This window comes from Macaca fascicularis, chromosome 1, assembly GCF_037993035.2.
Source record: "Macaca fascicularis isolate 582-1 chromosome 1, T2T-MFA8v1.1".
Lineage (NCBI taxonomy): Eukaryota > Metazoa > Chordata > Mammalia > Primates > Cercopithecidae > Macaca > Macaca fascicularis.
The window spans coordinates 211,305,198-211,327,250 of NC_088375.1; the positions used below are offsets into that span (position 1 = coordinate 211,305,198).

General features: G+C 55.3%; 3 protein-coding genes and 1 long non-coding RNA gene across 43 annotated transcripts in view; 3 read left to right on the forward strand and 1 right to left on the reverse strand.

The window, feature by feature from the left end:
• The window catches only part of HMGCL (3-hydroxy-3-methylglutaryl-CoA lyase), a 41,572-nt gene extending 31,897 nt beyond the window's left edge, over nucleotides 1–9,675 (forward strand). For 7 of the 14 annotated variants that reach the window (XM_045378212.2, XM_074017160.1, XM_045378216.2 and 4 more), the window contains 4 exons: nucleotides 1,056–1,119; nucleotides 3,389–3,577; nucleotides 7,181–7,306; nucleotides 8,992–9,675. In XM_045378212.2, coding sequence (XP_045234147.1) covers nucleotides 1,056–1,119; nucleotides 3,389–3,577; nucleotides 7,181–7,306; nucleotides 8,992–9,093 — 481 coding nt within the window. In that variant the 3' untranslated portion in view covers nucleotides 9,094–9,675. Of the gene's footprint in view, nucleotides 1–1,055; nucleotides 1,120–3,388; nucleotides 3,578–7,180; nucleotides 7,307–7,833 lie in introns of all 14 variants that reach the window. The other 7 variants (XM_074017144.1, XM_045378220.3, XM_074017163.1 and 4 more) reach the window with 3 other exon arrangements.
• A 1,121-nt stretch (nucleotides 9,676–10,796) lies between these two features.
• Nucleotides 10,797–16,585, forward strand: GALE (UDP-galactose-4-epimerase). Of its 24 annotated transcripts, none has more exons than XM_065527790.2 (13): nucleotides 10,797–10,840; nucleotides 11,457–11,552; nucleotides 12,122–12,213; nucleotides 12,532–12,657; nucleotides 12,814–12,929; nucleotides 13,629–13,742; nucleotides 13,956–14,132; nucleotides 14,668–14,781; nucleotides 14,871–14,937; nucleotides 15,031–15,116; nucleotides 15,227–15,304; nucleotides 15,545–15,659; nucleotides 16,066–16,585. In XM_065527790.2, exons 4-13 carry the CDS (start codon nucleotides 12,537–12,539, stop codon nucleotides 16,272–16,274), a joined length of 1,197 nt encoding a protein of 398 aa, XP_065383862.1. In that variant the 5' UTR covers nucleotides 10,797–10,840; nucleotides 11,457–11,552; nucleotides 12,122–12,213; nucleotides 12,532–12,536; the 3' UTR covers nucleotides 16,275–16,585. The 24 variants fall into 24 exon arrangements, with proteins under 24 accessions (XP_065383862.1, XP_073873158.1, XP_065383868.1 ...); XM_074017057.1 differs by having other exon boundaries at nucleotides 15,803–16,211; XM_065527794.2 differs by lacking the exon at nucleotides 10,797–10,840 and adding an exon at nucleotides 11,126–11,165.
• Nucleotides 16,269–20,669, reverse strand: LYPLA2 (lysophospholipase 2). 4 transcript variants are annotated; one of them, XM_005544459.4, is made up of 10 exons: nucleotides 20,562–20,669; nucleotides 19,060–19,163; nucleotides 18,785–18,816; nucleotides 18,592–18,657; nucleotides 18,059–18,106; nucleotides 17,877–17,947; nucleotides 17,670–17,743; nucleotides 17,483–17,584; nucleotides 17,208–17,381; nucleotides 16,269–17,127 (listed from the first exon to the last, which is right to left on the reverse strand). In XM_005544459.4, exons 2-10 carry the CDS (start codon nucleotides 19,135–19,137, stop codon nucleotides 17,077–17,079), a joined length of 696 nt encoding a protein of 231 aa, XP_005544516.1. In that variant the 5' UTR covers nucleotides 19,138–19,163; nucleotides 20,562–20,669; the 3' UTR covers nucleotides 16,269–17,076. The 4 variants fall into 4 exon arrangements, with proteins under 4 accessions (XP_005544516.1, XP_015296391.1, XP_065383939.1 ...); XM_015440905.4 differs by lacking the exon at nucleotides 20,562–20,669 and adding an exon at nucleotides 19,798–19,864; XM_065527867.1 differs by lacking the exon at nucleotides 18,785–18,816.
• LOC141408641 (uncharacterized) lies at nucleotides 18,265–22,045 on the forward strand. The gene is made up of 2 exons (XR_012424606.1): nucleotides 18,265–18,336; nucleotides 21,586–22,045. It is a non-coding gene; the product is annotated as an uncharacterized lncRNA (long non-coding RNA).
• The last annotated feature ends 8 nt before the right edge of the window (nucleotides 22,046–22,053 follow it).

The window sequence follows — 22,053 nt, forward strand, 5'->3', positions numbered from 1 at the left end:
TACTTTGCTTGACTCTAAAGGGTTTTGAATACATCTCAGCTCCAAGAGGGTGGGTGGGAATAGAAGTCACCCACATCCAAAATCTACCCTCCTTACCATAGCCCTAAGACCCATGATCAGACCTGTGCCCACCTTGCTGACCTCCTCATCTCATACTTCCTTTCCCCTTGCTCTCTCTGCTTCAGCTATCCTTTGTTCTGTCTGGAGCACGCCTGGCTCTTCTGTCTCACGGCTTTCTCCAGGCTCTTCTCTCTGCCTGGAATGCTCTTCTCACAGACCCCCAGCTTCTTTCGGCTCCAACATCCTGTCCTCAGAGGGGTCTTTTCTGGATCCTCACTACAGCTGGCCTCCACTTGTTCTGTCATTTCCCATCTTTCCTCTGTAGCACATCACTTCTGAGAGTTTCTCCATTACTTACTTGGTTGCCTTTTTATTGGCCATCTCCCTAACTTGAGATAAGCTCTGAGAGGGCAGGAACCTTATCAGCCTTGCCCACTGCTCTATGCCAGTTCCTGGCACATAGCAGGCAACTCAGTAAACATCAGGCGAATAAATGAATGAATGAATCTTCTAGCAACTCACTGGGGCAGCTCATCCCTTGGCCCTCAGGCCAGCGCAGCCTATTACTGACTCATATCCAACTTAGCTCTTGTTCTGAGTTTGGTTTTACCCAGTCTTTGGTCTCCTTCTGGATTACTGGCCCCAGCTCCTCTGGCACGTAGTTTTGCTCCGTCTCCCCACCGTACAACCCAGCTGCTTACTCTCCTTGCCCTGTCTAGCTCCTCCTCCTCCGCTTATTGTAAATCCTTGGCTGCCACTCCTGAGGCCTGTGCAACTTCTGCTTCCTGAACTGTAGGTCCATTGTCCCCCAGTTCCCTGCCATTGCTCTCTACTGCCTCCTGCTGGCACTGAGTTGTACCATCCCTGCCCTTCCTCCGCCCAGCTGCAGGTGTTGATTGCACACTGATCAGAAATGTGTGTTAAATGCCCTGCTTCAGTTCTGCTAGCCAAAGAGCTCAGGACACTGACCTCATTCCTCCCCTGTCTTCCCACAGGTACGTCTCCTGTGTGCTTGGCTGCCCTTATGAAGGGAAGATCTCCCCAGCTAAAGTAGCTGAGGTGTGTGCATGTGTCAGGGTGGGGGGTTTGGTGAGGGTTGGCCACCTTGTCTGCCCCTGAGTGCATAGGTTCCTCTCCCCACCCTTTCCTGCAGGTTCCTGATTTCATTCATTCACCCAGCTCCTTCATTAAGCTCCCCCCCGTGAGCACAGCCCTGCACTTGCTCCCTGGAGGACCCCCTCCTAGCTGGACATGTAGTCCTTGAAGCCCCTGGCCTCTACCCAGCCTGAAAACCTCTGATTCAGTTTCCAGTCTGGTCGTTGAGGTGATTCTCTGAGGAGAGGCTCCTTACCCAGGAGTTCCCACAGTTCCTTGTAGTGATTGAAAGGCCACAACCCTGATGTCCTCTGAACAGTCACCAGGTCAACACTGAGAAGAACACGGCACAGGAATTGAGTTTGACCAGCCCAAGAACTTACGTCATTTAGTCCTCAAAACCACTGTGCAAATTTGGTGTTATTATTCCCTTTTACAGTTGAGGAAACTGACACTAAATAATTTGCCACAGGTTACAAATGGTGAAATCAGGCATCAAACCCCATTTTGTCTCCCTCCAAAGCCCGCTTCTTCCCAGAATACTTTGTGGCATCCAGATAGGGGGAATGGTAACAGTAGCAACTGTTTCTTGAGAGTAGCTGCCCTGCTCCAGGTCTTAGCCTCAGTTGCACCAGTCCTTGCCATATGACCAAATGGTCATCACCATTTTTCCGAAGCAGAAATTGAAGCTCAGAAAAGTTAAGTTCCTTGCCAAGGCCCACAGCTAGTGAGCAGCAGAACTAGGACTTTAACCCAGCATCTCGTGACTTCAAGGGTCTGCTCCTTCCCCTGCACCCTGCTGCCCCCTAAAGGCCAGCCACTGCTGCCCCACTCTGTGCAGGGCCGCTGGGGGAAATGACATCACCATTTCATTTATCTAGCAGATCATTGGTGTCTTCTGGTCCCCCTGCCCCGCCACATCCCTCCGCACCTTGTCCAGCAGCCCCATGCTGGCAGCAGCTCCTTGGGTGAGGCCATCTTTTTTTTAAGTTCACCAGTCATATGGGATTAGGTGCCAACCCTCTTCCAGTATGGCTTATTCCAGTTGGACCCATATTGGACCTATTCCAATATGGACCCATTTTGCAGTGGTTTTAGAGGTGTGCAAATGGGCTTCTAAAAATTTAAATAGTGATGTACCTCTATTAAAAAATATAACTATTGGCCAGGCATGGTGGCTTACGACTGTAATCCCAGCACTTTGGGAGGCCGAAGCAGGCGGATCACCTGAGGTCAGGCGTTCAAGACCAGCCTGGCCAACATGGTGAAACCCCGTCTCTACTAAAAATACAAAAAGTTAGCGGGGAGTGGTGGCAGGTGCCTATAATCCCAGCTACTTGGGAGACTAAGACAGGAGAATCACTTGAACCCAGGAGGCAGAAGTTGCAGTGAGCTGAGATTGTGCCACTGCACTCCAGCCTGGGTGACAGAGCAAGACTGTCTCAAAAAATATATATATTGTACATATATAATATAATGTATATAATTATATATAATTATATAATGTCTATAATTATATATAATTAATGTCTATATAATATACATTATATATCATAATGTATATCATGTATTGTATATAACTACATATATACATTATATATTACATATACAATTATATACATAATATATAATTATATGCATAATATATGTATTATATATTATATACATTATATATATACTATTAGCTGGGCATGGTGGTACACACCTGTGGTCCAGGTTACTTGGGAGGCTGAGGTGGGAGGATTGCTTGAGCCTGAGAGGCCGAGATCACACCACTGTACTCCAGCCTGAATGACAGAGTGAGAACTTGTCTCAAAAAAAAAAAAAAGAAAAAAAATGTAACTAGCATCTCAGACCCATGATTTCATGGATTTTATTGCTGAGGATAAAATGACACAGAAGGAATCAACTTCACTGATTCCAGCACCTGGGTCTGACAGTATGATGTGACGGTGGTAAGTGAAAGACTGAAGTGTGAGGGGCACAGGTAGGGAGGAAAGCACAGGGGTTGGAGCTTCAGGACTGTGGGCTGGCTCCAGCGGCTGGCTCTGCCCCTTAAGCCTCCGCCTCCTGATCATAGGTAGTTGGAGTTGTGAGGAGCATGTCATCCGGTAGGAATTGAGTGCCTCATACACAGAAGTGTTCTGTCCAGGCAAAGGTCCCCGGCTTCTGAGTGCATGGATCCCCTGGCTGGTGGATTCTGTATCCTCCAAGTGCCTGCTTGCTTCCTTAGGTCACCAAGAAGTTCTACTCAATGGGCTGCTATGAGATCTCCCTGGGGGACACCATTGGTGTGGGCACCCCAGGGATCATGAAAGACATGCTGTCTGCTGTCATGCAGGAAGTGCCTCCGGCTGCCCTGGCTGTCCACTGCCATGACACCTATGGCCAAGCCCTGGCCAACACCCTGATGGCCCTGCAGGTAATCAAAATCATATGCCCATTCTCCCAAAGGTCATGGTGGGCAGGACAGCTTGTTATCATTTATTCTTTCAGCAAACATTTACTGATGCCAGTATGCCAGGTTCTGAGCGGGCAATGGTGGACATTGTCATGGTGACCCCGCTCAGATGTGAAGTGTACACCTCTGTGTTAGGGAGACAGTTACGGGAGTTACATGGCAATCCTGCTGCATTATGACAGATGCCATGAAGGGAGGAAGCATGGGGCTCAGGAAGCCTAGAGGGGCTCCATCCCAGCTGAGGAGATCTAGGAGGATTTGCAGAAAAGGCCTGAGTGAAGCTTGAAGGATATAAAGTAAGCTGCTGGCGAGGGAAGAGGAAAGGTGACTGGGCAGAACTGCACCTCAGGACTGATGTAGGGTTCAGGGAGGACTCATACAACCTACAGGGTTGTGAGTGTGCGAGTGTGTAGCGGAAGCAAGTGAGGAGACAGGAGGTAGAGAGGCCAGCAGAGGTCACTCAGAGAGAGAGGCTTTAATGCCGTTCCCCTCAGATTTAGTTTTCCTTGAGGTTTGCTTCTCATGGGCTGGTCCAGAATGGTGATCCATTGGCTGGCAGCCAGATAGAAGGGACATTCTTGGTGTCTGACCACGGCTACCTTGCTGTAGCACTGGCCTACCCTTCCATCTCTAGGATAGTGATGGCAGTCCCAGACACTTTTTTTTTCCTCTCAATTATCCCCTAGAAGTTCGTGTCTAAGCCAGGTGAGTCTGTTACATTCTGGGCCGGTTTCCTCAGAGTTGTGGCTGTCAAGGTTAAGGTTCATAGCTCTGTGGTCTCCTCATTTCTCGGCTTACTGTGACACTCCGCCATGACTCCTGGGCTTTCCTTCAGCTCATGCGTTTCTCGGCCAGGCAGTCAGGAAGAGTGACTTCCCCTCCTAGACCTTGCCAGGCAGGTAAAGGGGAATTCTGCACAGCCCAGGTGAGTCTGAGGCAAAACTCCATCCTGACTAGGCTCGGGACACTCCTGCTCCTCTGTGCTTCTCTGTTTCTTGGCAATGATGTCTCAGAATCCCCTTTTTGAAAATTTATCAGGGAACAGGTTGATCTGTATGATGTCTGGCAGCAGCTTCCTCTGACCTCCCTCTTCCATCAGTTATTTCAGGAATATGGATCGATGTGCCAGGTTAAGTGCTGACTTAGATAATAGTAACAAAACCCAATCCCTGCCCTCTGGGAGCTCATGTCATGGTGGGTGGGGAAGACGGATGGAAGATTACAGGCGTGTAAATAACACATTGTCAGACCATTTATTCACCTATTAAAACCTAACCTGACAGTGCCTAGTGTGCTCGGCACTGTTCTTAGCATTAAGGATTCAGCTGCGACCAAAACAGAGTCTCTGACCTCATGAGGCTGACACTCTAGTACGATGAGGCAGATAATAAATAAACACATAAACATACAGCAGGCCAGGTGCTCATAAGCACTGTGGAGAAAAATGAAGCAGGTTAAGGCAGTGCCAGGCCTTTCTGTAGAGTGGCCTCACTCAGAAGGAAGCATTTGAGAGCGACCCGAGGGAAGCAAGGGAGTGAGCCCTGCGGACCCCTAGCAGGGAGCGGGAGGGAAGGGAGCCCCACCCAGGAAAGCAGGCACAGAGCCCTGAGGGAGGAGTGTGCTTGCCATGTTCAGGGATCAGGAGGAGGCATGTGGCAGGAGCAGTGTGACCGAGGAGAAGGGGGCAGAGATGTCAGGGTTAGAGGAAGGCCAGATCGGGGGCCCTGTAGGACTTTGACTCTTTCAGACTGAGCTGGGAAGCTAACAGAGAGTCTTGAGCAGGGGCGGGGAGGGAGATGATCTGAATGTTCCCTTTGAGAGGCTCCTCGGCCGGGCACGATGGCTCACACCCATAATCCCAGCACTTTGGGAGGCTGAGGCAGGTGAATCACTTGAGGTCAGGAGTTTGAGACCACCCGGCCAACATGGTGAAACCCCATCTCAACTAAAAATATAAAAATTAGCTGGGTGTGGTAGTGGGGGCCTGTAATCCCAGCTATTTGGGAGGCTGAGTCATGAGAATCACTTGAGCCCGGGAGGTGGAGGTTGCAGTGATTTGCAGTGAGCTGAGATAGTGCCAGTGCACTCCAGCCTGGGCAATAGAGCGAGACTCCTTATCAAAAAAAAAAAAAAAAAAAAAGAAAGAAAAGAGGCTCTTCTGGCTCTTGTGTAGAGAATACACTATAGACGCAGAAAAACCAGTTTGGAGCCTACAGCAATCCAGGTGAGAGACATGGCAAGGAGACCTGGAGGGCGGAGGTCCATGACCGGATCTCAGCAGTCTGATCTGTGAAGCTCGAGACATCTATAGGCAGGTATGTTAACCTGGGTGCAATGAACTGGGAGGGAGTGGAGATAGAGAAGCTGTCTGAGGAGTGAGCAGTAAGGGCTCCAGCCAAGATCAGGGAGGTGAGGAAGAGCCAGCAAAGACTGGATCGAGGCCTCAGGAGAGGCCAGAGCACTAGGAGGAAAACCAAGGGATGTGGAGCCCTGGAAGCCACACGGAGAAGGTGTCCAAGATGATGCAGCTAGTCAAGTGCAAAGATGAAGACACTTGACCTTTGTACTTAGCTACATGGAGGCCACCAGTGGCCTTGACTAGAGCTGTTTCAGTGGAGGAGTTGTGGGGATGCAAACCTGTTTCAAATGGGTTCAAGTGGGAATGGTAGATGTTAAATGGGAACAGCTCTTTTGAGGGACTTTGCTTTGAATGGGGGGAAAGAAATGGGAGGTTAGAGGGTTCCAAAAAGGTTTGTAAAAGATGGGAGAGATCGCAGGCTGTGTGAGGATGACCCAGTGGAGGGGAGTAACAGGTTGCAGGAGAGAGGGAGAGAGAGATTTACTGGAGCACATTCTGAAGCAGGTGGGAATGGGCCTCATGCCAAGGTGGAGAGGTTGGCCTTGGCTAGGAGCTCGGGGTCCATCTCAGGCAGCATGAGGGACAGTGGTTCTGTAGGCCCAGATGTAGGCAGGTGGGTAGAGGTGACGTTGGGAGTCAGTGGAGACATCTCTTTTGATTGCATTCATTTCCATAAAGCAGCAGATGAGAATGAGGATGGGGAAGGGGGTGACAGAGGTTTAACAAGAGAGGAGAAAGTGAAATAGTCATTTGGGAGAGTGGGAGGTGACTGACCTGGGAAGATGGGATGTGAGCCTCATGTGACAAGGCCCTGACTGAGTGAGACCAGCCTGGAGGTGGTAGGGGGTAAGCGGGGGGTAACAAATGAACCACAGTAAACAACAGAGGTCTGAAATCTCAGCATTGGGAGGGGGTCAGGCTGGTGATCAGAAAAGGTCTCCCTGAGCAGGTAGCTTTCAGACTGGAACCTAAAGGGTAAGAGTCCACCATGAAAGGAAAGATACTGCTGGCAGAGGAAACAGTGTAGCAGAAACTAAAGGGAGAAGCACTGTCTCTGTGGGATTTTCGTGTCAACAGAATCATAAGCCAAAGCAAAGAATGACTCTAGAATTTCAGGCAACAGACGCTTGGGAGGTTTGCAAGGCCCAGCTCTGTGGGCTCTTGTCCCCAGTGCCAACCGTGTTTCACCATCCTTATGTTTCCAGATGGGAGTGAGTGTCGTGGACTCTTCTGTGGCAGGACTTGGAGGCTGTCCCTATGCACAGGGAGCATCAGGAAACTTGGCCACGGAGGACCTGGTCTACATGCTAGAGGGCTTGGGCATTCACACGGTAAGCCCGCCCACCCCCTGGTGGCGACAGCCCTGAACTGACCAGGGCTTGGCCTGAAGCTGAGAACAAAAGCAGATGGGGGTATTTGGGGTTGTTAAAGTGTGGAGGAGTAAAGAGGGAAAGAGTTAGCCAGGCACAGTGGCTCATGCCTATAATCTCAGCACTTTGGGAGGCTGAGGCAGGTCACTTGAGCCCAGGAGTTTGAGGCTGCAGTGAGCTATGATCCTGCCAGTGTACTCCAGCGTGGATGAAAGAGCAAGACCCTGTCTCTTCAAAACAAAACAAAAGAGGGACAGGGTGCCAGGGATTATGGATATTTGATCTAATGTTTTAATGTTTGTGAGAGTAGGGTTGAGTGAGGCCACACGCATGAGCACAAGAAGGCTGGAGTGTCAGGGTGACTTTGACAGTTCAGTCCTAGGAGACACCAGGGAACATGGAAGGGGCCCTGGGAAGGGTCAGGTTCATGACCTGAAATGAGTCAGTTCTCTCTTGGCTTTGTTTTGTTCTCTGTACAATGCGGACAGTAGCGTTAAACAGCTCACCAGGGATCTACCAGAGTCCACCAGGGCCCTCAGTGGTGGGACGGAAGCAGACTAGCATCTGTGCTTGAGGATCAGATGGAACTGGGTTTAAAGCCTACTCCTGCCACTCACAGGCTATGAGACCTCAGACAAATCATTTCATCTCTCTGAACCTAAGAAATGGGAAGAATAATGCTATCTATCTCATGGAGCCATTGTGAGGATTAAGTAAGAAGATATATGTAGAGGGCCAGGCGCGGTGGCTCACACCTGTAATCCCAGCACTTTGGGAAGCCAAGGCGGGTGGATCACCTGAGGTCAAGAGTTCGAGACCAGCCTGGCCAACATGGTGAAACCCTGTCTCTACTAATAATAGAAAAATTGCTGGGCACGGTGGCTCACGCCTGTAATCCCAGCACTTTGGGAGGCCAGGGCGGGCAGATCACCTAAGGTCAGGAGTTGGAGACCAGCTTGGCCAACATGGTGAAACCCCTTCTCTACTAAAAATACAAAAATTAGCTGGGTGTGGTGGCGGGCACCTGTAACCCCAGCTACTTAGGAAGCTGAGGCAGGAGAATCACTTGAACCCGGGAGGTGGAGGTTACAGTGAGCTGAGAACGCGCCATTGCACTCCAGCCTGGGCGACATGAGCAAAACTCTATCTCCAAAAAATAAAAAAATAAAAAGAAACCTCATGTAGAATGCTTAGCACAGAGCTGAACACCGAGTGCATTTCAGCAAATATGAGCTACTGTATGAACAGAGGGTTTCTGCCTGGCCCTTTCAGTTGGTGTTTTTATCCCTCCCTCTCTGTCTCACAATCCTCACTTGAATATCAGTTTTTTACCTCTGTGGGCCAGGCCCTGTGCTGGGCCCTGAAGAGGGAGTACTGAACAAGACTGATGAGATCTGTGCCCTGGTAGTGGCACTACAAACCATTATACAGATTGGGCATCTTACATGAGGGGGAGTCAGAGGAATAATCCAGGTGCCAGACAGACAGGAACTCACAGGCAGCTGGTGCCCCGCTGTCAAGGAAAAAGCCTGTTTATCGTCACCTTTACTTTTTCAGTACCACAGTTGTCTATCCATGCTGATGTTTTCCCTGGTGTTGAGGGCTATGCCCATGACTTACCACATCCTCTAACTTGTTTCTCAAAGGGTGTGAATCTCCAGAAGCTTCTGGAAGCTGGGAACTTTATCTGTCAAGCCCTGAACAGAAAAACTAGCTCCAAAGTGGCTCAGGCTACCTGTAAACTCTGAGCCCCTTGCCCACCTGAAGCCCTGGGGATGGTATGGAAATAGGTGCACACACAGATGATCCATGGATGGGAACACGGAAATGAGAATGAGGTTAAATGGTGCAGGTACCTCACAGCCAGCTCTACACAGAGGTCTCTCCTGGCAGAAAGCAGGTGAGGGGCAGGAGGAGCTGCTTGGCAGCAGGACCCCCTGCCCAGACCTGAGTAGGAGCAAGAGGCTTTGAGGGCTGAAGTCTCCCTTCATTATGGACCCTGGCCCAGGAGTTGAATCCCTGAGGACATGTGGGAACCCCATTCCCTACTTGGCATGATCCTTGAGTCTCCTCTCTGGATGGAATCTGTGAGCTGGCCACCTGGCCGCCCTCTACACAGCTCCACCCTGCCATGGCCTTGGGGCCCTTGCTCTCTGACTTCTCAGGACACAGGTCATGGGGCTTCTTCCCAAGCTGGCAGAGACCATTTGTGGAAAGTGGAGAGCTTCGTGCTGGCCATCTGCCAACTCCAGCATCTCTAGAAAATCTCCACGCTGAATGTGATTTTTGAAAACAGCTTATGTAATTAAAGGTTGAATGGCACAGAATCATTCCGGCATTCGGTTGTGCAGCTGTGTGTATACATGAGCGTGGGGGAGGAAAATACTTTACCATGTTGCACTCTGAGAGGAAAATGGAGACTATGAACTAGTTTATTAATCTTTGCATTTCCTCCCTGTTTCCCCACCTGAGCCCCAAATCCATAGTGACTGGAAATCAGTGGCTTTGGGCTTACTCAGGAGGCTGCTTGCAGCAGTTGCTGGCCAGAACACCCGACAGGGTTGTTTCTGAGCTTTGCCTCTGTGACTGGGGCTATTGCACAAGCTCCCCCGAGGGCACACTTGCTGCTTTGGACCTCGGTGGCCCGGCCTCTCCCTGGTGTTCTCAGGCCCGGGAGCGCTCACCTGTCGGTTCCCCCGGGCTCTGCGGTCAGGCGCTGATTCTCGGCTGCGGGGACACCTGTGCGCTCCTGCATTTAGGGCTCCTTTGCTCTGGTTTCATCACGCAGGATGTCACATTTTGTGCATATTATCCTTTAGCTCTACTACTTTTCATTGTAAACAAACAAAATCATTTTCTAACCTGCCGTCGTGGCAGGCAGAGTGCAGAGCATTCCCGGCAGGTGTGGGCCGCGGTGAGGGCTGAGAGCCAAGGACGCCGGAACCGCTAGTGTGGCCTGACAGCTTCCTCCATTATTTGCAGACTGGACTTCCGGCACCACGGCCCCCTGCGACCCTCTCCTGTCTTAGTCCCGTGGGATCGGGTAGTTCAAGATTTTGAATTCAGGGTCTGGTAGACACCGGCAAGTTTGAAAACCTACGGGTCAGAGTGGGGCGGAGGCGTGGGCCCCCTACCCTCTGCCCCCTGCCCCCTCGGAAGCGCGGCCCTCTTCCAGGGGTTGGGACAAGCTGGCCTGGGGACCCGGGGCACCGGCAGGGACCCAACCGCTTCCGGGACCTGGCACCAGCTGCGCCCCTCGCGGGGTGGCACCGCCCACTTCCGCTTTCCGTGGGCGTGCGCCGCGCAGTCGCAGTCACAGCGCAGAGATCTTTTGTCCTCCCGGCGTCCCCGTAGTGGCCGTAACCCGAGTGACACGTTTCCTTGGGGGCGTGGAGGAGCGAGGTCGGGGTGGGCCGTCAGCACTTAAAGGGCCCGCCGCTCGGGCGCAGGAGGCGGTGCCTCTGGAGCCAGTGCGGGGCGCGGGAACCCGAGCAGGTTCGGGAGGCGGAATGGAGGGCCGGGTGGGCTCGCGAGGGGCCGGGGAGTCCGCGGGGAGCGAGGGAGTTTCCGAGGGTCGGGTCGCGTTCCTGGCAGAGTCCCTACGGGGCAGGCCCGCCCCCTCTGTCCCAGTTCCCCGCTGCCTGGGCTGGGGCGGCCGGGGTTCATTCATTCCCGGCCTGGGGACTCCTAGCTCGGCGCCGCTCCGCGCCACAGCCCAAAGCCCAGCCTGAGACCCAGCCGCCCTAGAGTGCCCACGGCCCGGCTCCCCTTTCCTCCAGCAGACAGACTGGGAAAACCGAGGGGGCGACGGCTGAGCAAGGTCACTCCGCGGATCTGGGGCGCAGCCGGGCTCAGACCAGCTTTCCTGCCTCCCAGGGCCTCTCTGCCACCACTTTCGGGGTCCGCGCCGGGCGCGGGGCGGGGGCGGGGGCGGCTTCCGCGCGGCGGGCAGAGTCCAGCGGGGAGCGGTGGGGGAAGGGCGAGCCGCCTGGGGAGGGGGCCGGGCTGCAAGCCTGGCGATCCCGATTCCAGCCCGCTGTCGCCAGCTGTGGGACCGAAGGGAAACTGTTTCACCTCTCTGACCCTAGTGTTTGTATCTGTAAAATGCCAGTGATAACACCTGCCTCACCGAGATGCTGGGGGAATTCAGGAAAATCATGCAAAAGTGCCCGGTGCAGAGCCTGGCACACAGAGAGCTCTTGGTCAAGTGAGTTGGGGCTGCGTGAGCCCAAAAGGGGATAGAGGCAGCGTGGAGGAAGGCGGCAGCTGGCCCGGTCGCTGGGAATGAAAGGCCTCAGTGTCTGGGGCTTCCTCCCCGTCCCGCCCGTTCTGCCCGCAGTTTGTTCAGGGTGGAGGTGCGCACCTGGCCAAGTCCACGTCTACACGGCCTACCCAGAGAGGCCTAAGTTGGGCGGCATTCCTAACTCCGAGCCAGGAGTGACCGGGCTGGCCCTGGCATGGGCAGAGACTGAGCGAGGGTTGGGTGGGGCCCGCTCCAGGACCAACCACGGTGTGGTTGCCCTTGAGCTGGCCTCAGCCTGCCTGGCAAAGACCTCATCCTTGAGACCATGTGATCTATTTCCTGCTTCCTCCTAGCTGACCCTTGAGGGAAAGGGGGTGGGGGCCGCCTAGAGCAGGAAGTATTAGTCACTGAGCCCAGGTGCCAATTTACACCTAGCGAAGGTGGAGGCATTGGACAGGCCTGGGTCTGAGCAGAGAACACTCCTTCCTGGGACCCTGGAGTCCCAATCCTGCTGCCATTTTCCTTCTACCCAGGACTCTCCACTCCTCAGTCACCTTGGAGAAAGAAGTGTGGATCCTCAGATTCCATCTTTCCAACTCCAAGACAAGTGGAACTAGAAAATAAGGTGCCTGTATCAGTCTCCCCAGCTCTGCTGTGGTGGGCCCTTAAGATCACCTCACTGAACCCTCACACTGCCTCATGATGTTTATACAGTTATTAGCTCCGTTTTACAGAGGCAGAAACTGAGGCCAAGAGGCTAATTTCCTAAGGCCAGAAAGTGATAGTATCCAGACTTGCCCCAGGGCTGACTTCTGAGCCAGCCTGGTACCTAGGGCACACTGCTGCCTCCTTCCAAAGTGAGCGTAGGGGACAGGATTCCAGTGGGAAGGAAGCTCTGAGCGGGCAGCCCAAGCCACCTCTGAGACTCTGTATCCTGGGCCAGGTGCCATGGCAGAGAAGGTGCTGGTAACAGGTGGCGCTGGCTACATTGGCAGCCACACGGTGCTGGAGCTGCTGGAGGCCGGCTACTTACCCGTGGTCATCGACAACTTCCATAACGCCTTCCGTGGTGAGCAGGGCAGTGGGGCTGGGACTACTTGAGGGGATGGCAGAAGCAAAACTCTGGATTCCACCTCCACCACCGGGTGGGGAACATGTGTCTGGCTAGTCCCTGGGAACACAGCACCCCATGTCGTGATGATGTGGCCTACATGTACCCTACCAGGAGGGGGCTCCCTGCCTGAGAGCCTGCGGCGGGTCCAGGAGCTGGCAGGCTGCTCTGTGGAGTTTGAGGAGATGGACATTTTGGACCAGGGAGCCCTACAGCGTCTCTTCAAAAAGGTGGGTGCAGGCCGGGCGCGGTGGCTCAAGTCTGTAATCCCAGCACTTTGGGAGGCGGAGACGGGCGGATCACGAGGTCAGGAGATCGAGACCATCCTGGCTAACACGGTGAAACCCCGTCTCTACTAAAAAAATACAAAAAAATAGCTGGGCGAGGTGGCGGGCGCCTGTAGTCCCAGCTACTCGGGAGGCTGAGACAGGAGAATGGTGTAAACCCGGGAGGCGGAGCTTGCAGTGAGCTGAGATCCGGCCACTGCACTCCAGCTTGGGCAACAGCGCGAGACTCCGTCTCAAAAAAAAAAAAAAAAAAAAAAGTGGGTGCAGGCTGGGCACAGTGGCTCACGCCTGTAATTCCAGCACTTTGGAAGGCCGAGGTGAGGAGATCACTTGAGCCCAGGTGTTCAAGATCAGCTTGCTCAACACGGTGAAAACCCATCTCTACAGAAAAATACAAAAATTAGCTGGGTGTGGTAGCCCATACCTGTGGTCCCAGCTACTCGGGAGGCTGGCGTGGGAGGATGGCTTGAGCCCGGGAGGTGGAGGTTGCAGTGAGTTGAGATGGCACCACTGCACTTCAGCCTGGGCAACAGAGCAAGACTGTCAAAAAAAGAAAAAAAAGGTAGATGCAGGCAGGCAGGCCAGGGGCATTGCCAAGGACTAAGGCCAGTAGAGCAATCTCTGGCCATGTCGCCCCTGCAGCACAGCTTTATGGCGGTCATCCACTTTGCGGGGCTCAAGGCTGTGGGCGAGTCGGTGCAGAAGCCTCTGGATTATTACAGAGTTAACCTGACTGGGACCATCCAGCTTCTGGAGGTGAGAGGGCAGGGCAGAGACATTAGGAGGGTGCCCAGCTAGGCCCCAGTCTGGCAGGCAGTGCCAAACACAGAGCCCAAGCTCTATCATCCTGGACTCAGGTCTTTATGTCCCAGTCTCAGTTTCCCCACCTCAGCCCCATTCTCCTGTGGAGTAACAGGGTGGGAGTCATGTGTGAGGCGGAGGCCACTGACGCCACCTCTCCATGGCCAGATCATGAAGGCCCATGGGGTGAAGAACCTGGTGTTCAGCAGCTCAGCCACCGTGTACGGGAACCCCCAGTACCTGCCCCTGGACGAGGCCCACCCCACGGGTGGCTGTACCAACCCTTACGGCAAGTCCAAGTTCTTCATCGAGGAAATGATCCGGGACCTGTGCCAGGCAGACAAGGTGAGGGCCCCCTTGATAGCGCCCTGGCTCCACTGATTGATGGCCCACCCTGAGCCTGAGGGTGGGATTCTGAACACCCCTGCTAAGGAGGAAGCTAAGGCTCAGGCAGTTGCAGTGGAGGGCCCCATCCCCTGCTTGTTTCTAAAGATAAGGAATAGGCAACTGGCCAGGCGCGGTGGCTCATGCCTGTAATCTCAGCATTTTGGGAGGCCCAGGTGGGCAGATCACCTGAGGTCAGGAGTTTGAGACCAGCCTGGACAACATGGTAAAACCCCATCTCTACTAAAAATACAAACATTAGCCCGGCATGGTGGTGTGTGCCTGTGGTCCCAGCTCTTCAGGAGGCTGAGGCATAAGAATTGCTTGAACCTGGAAGGCGGAGGTTGCAGTGAGCCACATCAGGCCACTACACTCCAGTCTGGGCCATAGTGAGACTCCATCTCAAAAAAACAGAATAGGCATGGGGAGGGCTCTGGGTTCAGTTAGGACACACTGCGTGTGCCTCTGGCCTCACCGCCTGACCCACATTCCACAGACCTGGAACGCAGTGCTGCTGCGCTATTTCAACCCCACAGGTGCCCATGCCTCTGGCTGCATCGGCGAGGATCCTCAGGGCATACCCAACAACCTCATGCCTTACATCTCCCAGGTAAGGCAGAAGGGAAGGGACAGGAGTGACCCTGGGGTTATAGTTGGTGCCTGGGATCTGAGGGGAACTGACCTGATCTCCACCTCCAGGTGGCGATAGGGCGACGGGAGGCCCTGAATGTCTTTGGCGATGACTATGACACAGAGGATGGCACAGGTGAGCCTAGGACCAGGGGGACCTAGGAGTGGGAGCCAGGAGGGAGAGTCAGGGGGAACAGACTCCCTATCCAACACACTCCCTTCTCTGCAGGCGTCCGGGATTACATCCATGTCGTGGATCTGGCCAAGGGCCACATTGCAGCCTTGAGGAAGCTGAAAGAGCAGTGTGGCTGCCGGGTAGGAAGAGAAGGGAGAAATGAGGGAGGGGAGGGACCAGATCCAGGCAGAGAGGCCCAGAGGGGTGGTCAGTCCAGCTCCTTCCATAAACCCTGTTCTCTGCGGGGCAGATCTACAACCTGGGCACGGGCACAGGCTATTCAGTGCTGCAGATGGTCCAAGCTATGGAGAAGGCCTCTGGGAAGAAGGTAGGCCCCCTGCCCCACCCATCTCACCCCACCCAGCTCTCAGCAGCACAGCAGCTTTGGCCCTTCCCACTCACCTCTCCTGTGGGCACCTGGCACTGCCCAGTCTCCTCAGCCTGCCCAGCACCCAGCACCAGGTGCCTGCGGGCAAGCCGCTGCTCTGCACTTTCGCTTCTTAAAGACCTGGCCGGCAGCTGGGCCAGGGCCGGCTCAGCTAAGCTCCAACTACCTCCTGTCTTGCAGATCCCGTACAAGGTGGTGGCACGGCGGGAAGGTGATGTGGCAGCCTGTTACGCCAACCCCAGCCTGGCCCACAAGGAGCTGGGGTGGACAGCAGCCTTAGGACTGGACAGGATGTGTGAGTGCTGGCCGGACCCCTGCAGTTAGGGGCCAGGGAGGGGCTGATCAGATCTGGGCATGACCACCCAGGGCAGGCTGTGGAGTGTGGGGAGGCTCTGCATTCCACCGTGGGCCCTGAGCACGCACCTCGCCGTGTTGCAGGTGAGGATCTGTGGCGCTGGCAGAAGCAGAATCCTTCAGGCTTTGGCGCGCAGGCCTGAGGACCCTCCCCTACCAAGGACCAGGAAAAGCAGCAGCTGCTTGCTCTCTAGCCTCTGGCAGGAACCCAGGGCCCTGGAGCTGCTGGGGCCAAGCCACGGCCTCCCCTACCTCAAACCCCAGCTGGGCCCACTCATCCCACCAGGCATGAGGCCAAGGGCTCCACTGACCAGGAGGCCGAGGTCTCTAACTCTTATCTTCCACAGGGTCCAAGAGTTCATCAGGACCCCCAAGAGCGAGTGAGGGGGCAAGGCTCTGGAACAAAACCTCCTCCTCCCAGGCACTCATTTATACTGCTCTGAAAGAGCTTTCCAAAGTATTTAAAAATAAAAACAAGTTTTCTTACACTGGGGCAGGTTCTCACAGATGGTCACTATCCACCCCTGGAATACAATCAGCCAGGCCTGAGCACTGAGGAAGCAATTTCTTTAATTTTATCGGAATCCAGGACACAAGAAAAACACCCAAAAACCACATGGAGACAGAAGACGAGACACAACTCCTCCCCCACTGCCTCCCTGCTCTAGAGTGGGGACAAAGTGGGGGTGAGACAGCTGAGGGGAGACCTGAACCTCAGTCCAGCCCTACAGGCTCCAGGCCTGCAGGGAAGGAGGGTAACCGGGAGGCAGGGCCCAGCCCCCCAGTGTGGGGAAACAGCTGAGGGAAGGCCCCCCTCAAAAGGCTCCACCTCCTCACCAGCACTCCTGCCCAGGGACAGGGAGCCCACAGCAGCAAGGGGACCCCGGGGCCATGGCCACATTCATGACTGAGAAGCAGCTGAGTGGAGGCAGGAGACACACGATTATCTGGGCAGAATCAGTTGGGGCAGGGGCCTGGGAGGGCCCCATGGGCCAAACCCTGAGGTCACAGGAGGGGGCCCAAAGCGGGGCTAGTGAGTGAGGTCCTGAGTGAGTGGGTCAGCGGCTGGGCCCCTTTCTCCAGCTGCCTGTAGCCCCTCCAATACTGCTGCCAGGGGGGCCCGCCTCCAGGGAAATGGGATAAGAAAGCAGCCTGCCCCTGCTGCAGACAGAGCCAGGTGGCTGAGGCCAGGAAGGAAGGCCAGGCCAGGCCTTGCCACCTGCCCCAGAGGCCTGTGGGAGAAGGACAGGTCAGGAACGGTGGGGATAGGGGCTCGACCGGCTCAGATCCAAGATGGTGCCAGGCTTGCTTGCTGAGTCCCCCATGAGCTGGGGCACCGCACTGGGGCCAGCGACTAGTTAGACAGGAGGCAGCAGCTTCTCAAGAAATTCCTTAACAGCTGCCATCTCCTGAGGGGATTAAGAGGGGATCACGAGAGGTTCCTGGCTGGAGGCAGAGAAGTGGGAGTGGGAAATGGTCCCCCACTGACCTGAGGACAGGAGCTGTGCATGACACCCGGGTATGTCTTGAACTGGACCCTGGCAGGTGTGACAACAGACCGGAGCTTCTCAGCCGTCAGGGCCCCAAACCGTACAGGCACCATGGGGTCCAGCTCCCCATGGCACTGGAGGATGGCCAGGTCCTTGGCACTGCCATTAGCTGCCTGGGGGCCGGATAGGACTCAGGGCAAAGCTAGTGCTGCAGCAGTCCCCAAGCCACAAGGATGCAGACCCAAAGGGTGGGGGGGTCAGTGGGGACATTCACCTGGGGGAAGGCCCGGTGCAGAGGCAGCCAACAGCTCAATGCCACGATGCCAGCCAGAGGGTGGGGGCAAGTGAGGGCCGTGTAGAGGGAGAGGGCCCCGCCCTGGAGGGAGAAGAGAGGAATCATGACGGCACAACTCACTCACCTGCCACCCCTACCCCCCACACCCCCACCCCTCTCCCCTCACCTGTGAAAAGCCTCCCAGGACGATTCGATTGGCAGGAATCCCGTTCTTCATTTCATGCTCAATCAAGGCCTTGACTGGGGGGAGGGGGCATGAGTAGGTGGGGGGAAGCTGCCAAGGGGCCCAAGAACGGAGCCAGGCTGAGGAACCACCCAGAGCTTTCCTGGGGGGCAGGGGAAGGAGGAGGCAGAGGAGGGGCTGGGGTCTTACTGTTCTCTGCTGCCTTCTTGATGCCAGCCTCGTCCTCTGGGGCATCTGGACTCAGTCCCATCAGGTCAAACCTGGGGAGTAGAGGCACAGGCAGCTATAGAAAACCCCAGCCGGCCAGCCTCCTGTAGCTCCCTCAGCCCAAGTGTCCTCGTCCCCCTGCCTAGCCCTGCTCCCAGACTCACCAGGAAGGCATCACCATCTTCATGTTGAGGGTCACAGGGATCCTAGGCCTGGGGAGACAGCCAGAGGGCCCAGCATGCTCAGGAGGAATGACGAGGCCACAGCCCACAGCCCAGAGTGGGGCCGCGCCGCCCCTGGGGGCCCTCCCAGCAGGCAGGGCCTGTGTTTAAGGTGTTGCCAGGCAACCTGCCACGTGGGGCTGGAGGCTGTGGTTGGAGCAAAGCACCAGCGATGGAGAAGCAGAGCCCAGCGCTTGGTGTGCCGGGGTCCCAGCTAGTCAGTGAGTACTTGGGGAAGGGGCAAAGGGAGGTGTGGGTTCTAGGAGAGCTCAGGTCTAGGAGGCCCTAGAGCTGCGGGTTGGTGCTGGACCCCACTCCTGGGGGCTCCACAGGAGCTAAGGCTGAAAATGCCACTTCTGACTGCCCTGAGCCCAAGCCCCAGGATGCAGCTGACAGGAGAGAACAGGCCTGGGATGCCAGGACCACCCCCAGATGATCCCCAGCCTCAGCCCCTCCCTTGCTGGGGTGACACTCACGCATGGGGACAGATGTACTTGACGTGAGGGAGTCGGATGGTGGAGAGGGCGTCAGCCCAGCTGTGCCTGTAGGAGGGACGGGAGAAAAGGCTCTGATGTGGTAGAAAGAGAAGGGGATGGACGTACAGGCCTCTCCAGTCCGCTGCTGGGCCCAGGCCCCCTCCTTAAGAAGCACCCCTCCTCAGTCACTTACCCTGTGTCTCCAAGTCCATGTAAAAAAATAACCTGGAAAAGGATGGAAATGGGGAGACAGGAAGGTTCCCTCTAGGTTCTCCAACTTCTGCCCACCCCTCCCCCACCCCCAAGGATCTGGAGGAACCCAGGTAGCAAACAGGTTACTACTCTGAGCTTCCTGGCCTCAGGATACTCCCTGCTCATCATTGCCACCTCCATTTTTCCCACACCCCCTCCAGCTGGTCCTCCAGCTGCTCCCACAGTGTCTGGCCGTGCGTGAAAGGGGACCCTTACCGCGGCCGTTTCCCGCTCAGCTCCAGACACGGTGGCAGCATCGGTGAGCAGGGGCACAGACATGGTGTTACCACACATACACCACACGGCTCCACGGCGGGGGCCTGCACACATTAGGGGTGGCGGTCAAGAGCAAAACCAGACACAGGACACACTCCTGGCCCAAGAGGCCACCAGGCCATCAGCCCCACACAGCACCCAGGTTCTGTCTTGGGCACAAATAGGCAAGAAGTCCCAGGGCACAGGGGAAGGAAGTCTGCCTCAGTTCCAGGGTTGAAAGGCAAAGGCAGCCACCCTAGTGGCCCAGAACATGTGTCTCTGGTTCTGGCCCAACCACAGGATCTGAGCTTGCTGGAGACAGGCAGAGGCAGGGCACAGGGACTGTAGGGCAGGGGGCAGAGGGGAGGCAGCGGCACGCCTGCTTCATTCCCCCTCTAACTCCTCAGGGGTCAGTGCCTTCCCCCTCCTCTCCAATCATCCCTGGGTCCCTGCCTCCCCAGCTCCCGGCCCTATGGGAAATACAGAGAAAAATGCCAGGGAAAGGAGCTTCCATCCCCTACTCAGTGCCGCCTCCAACCCCCATCTCAACCTCCCCTGACCCAGCCCGCATCCAGCCTTCACAGCAGTTTCTGGCCCATCCATTCCCAGACCCCCAGGGGGCTGCCCATGTCCCCAGATAGCGTTAAGAACTCCACCCAACCCCAAACTGGTGCTCCACGCCCCCCTAAACGGAGCTACCTGCTGCTGCTGCCACTGACTGCAAACGAGCCCCGGCTTGACCACGCTCTGGGACTCCCAAACACACAAAAGAATGTCAGGCTGGCTGGCCCCTCCCCATCCTCCAAACTCGCCGGCGTCCTCCAAACTCGCCGGAAGCTTCCACTACCTGCCTCCAAGTGCCTGCCCACCCCTCCCAACTGGCCTCACCTTCCATCTCTGGCCCCTGAGGGCAGCTCCCCACAATGGGATCATTCACCTGTGACCCGGGGCTCCTCTTCCCACTGGGGAACGCACCTCCCGCCCTGAGCTGCGATTCCCTTCCTTCTCCACCGTGGGGACTTGCACCTCCCGCCCAGGCTCCCTCCTTGGGGCCCAATCTGTCTCCTTCTACACCTTGAGAACTTCCACCCTGACCCAGGATCTCCTGCTCTCCACAATGGGAACTTCTGTTCTGACCAAGGGTCACCCTCCCCAGTAACATTTTCTACCCCGACCCGGGACTCGCACCTGCCCACAATGGGGCTTTGCACCTTTGACTCTGGGGAAGCCCCCGCCCCACAATGGGCTCTTCTACTTTCGACCCCGAAGTCTGTCCCATTATACCCAGACACCCCCTTGCCTAGCCCCACTCCACTCCCGAAGTCCCCAAGACTGGACAGCGCCTTCGCACCTCACTCCCCACCCCCATCCTCCCCTATCGCGGTCCCCCTCCCCGCTCTCCGGGACCCTCCCAAGGCCGACCTCCCCCATATGCCCTTCCTTCGCAGCCGCCGGCTGGCTACCTCCACTCCCTGGGGCTTCCGAGGCCGCTTGGGCAATTCTCCTCTTTCTCCCGCAGACACACACTCTTCCCCCTCGGCCGCCCCCGCCGGAACTTCCGTTCGAGTCCCGGGAACCCAGCCATCGCGCTGCCGGAAGTAGCCTGGCCGGCAGTACGGAACCCGGAAGCGGGGACCCGGCTTCGCTGGATAGAGGCTGCCATGTTGGAGGCAGTGGGGCCACTCCCTGTCATTCAGTCGTGCAGTCGCTGGGTTCTCTCCCGCTCCCACCTTGTAGAATCGAGAAAGGGCACCCAAGACTCCCACTTGCTACCACCACCCATGCGCCTCCTGGAGGAGGGCTGACCGGAAGGAGAGGCATCCCTCACACTATTGTTCGCATAAACTTTACCACCTTGCCATCCCTATGGGACACACTTCTTAAGGTCTCGGGTGTCTGCCACTGGCTTTCATGCCCTATTCCAGGATCATGAATGCAATGACACACTCCGAACCGAACAGAGCTTACAGATCTAGTTCTCCAGCCTTAAAGATGGGGAAACTGAGGTTCAAGGAAGCAAGTAAACAGCGACCTCGGGATTCCATTGAAATTCTGCCTCTCTGGATCTGCTTCCTGAGATATAAAATAACCACCTTGCCTCCTTCACGGCTTTGTTGGTAGGTTTAAATGAGGTTGTGTGAACATGCTTTATACAGTAAAATCACAGCATGATGCGTTAATCACGCAAAAAAGGACCTAGGAAAAATACAAAAGCCGTATCAGAAGAGCTGGACAAGCACTGGCAGTGTTAGCGCTGCCCTTCACAAGCAATGTCATGCAGACAGTGCACAAAACGCTGCCTTCAAGCTGAAGTGGAAATAGGTATCAGGGACCACATAAAAGTCAGAAGGGAGGCAAACTGAGTTGAAGCAGCATGTCCCTGAGAATGTGTGGGGATCTGCAAATAGGAAATGAGTCACACTTGCCCCTCAGTCACTTAGGACTCACTCTGCCAGCTTAACCTATACTAGTGTTTTCTTTGAACAGAAAGAAAACAGTACAAAGTTGAAAGCTCAACGAAGCACTTCCCCCAGGCCCAGAGGCAATTTGGTCCTAAGTACTCAACAGGTCAGGGAGCCTACAATACCAGGATTCAGGGCAGAAAACTTTGGGCCTAGGGGACCACCACAAGCCAAGGACTCGGGACTGAATGTCAAAAGAAAAAGGAGGGTAATGTCCCCACTTACGGAAGAATGAACAGTTCCTCCTGCAACCTCAATCACCTGAGACACCATGACACTTACAACAAATTCTTCAGTGAAGCTTCAAATTCAGAGGTTCAGTCCCAGGAGCTGTGATTAATGCTTTAATTAGTGGAATTAGTGAAGGGCTCGTCTGCTCTAAGATTTCTAACTTTATTTTTCCCCCTACTCCAAATTTAAACATAGCCCTTCTTTTAACTCCAAAAAATGATCCAACTGAAATAAAGAGGCTGTGGCTGAGTGAATAGGACCC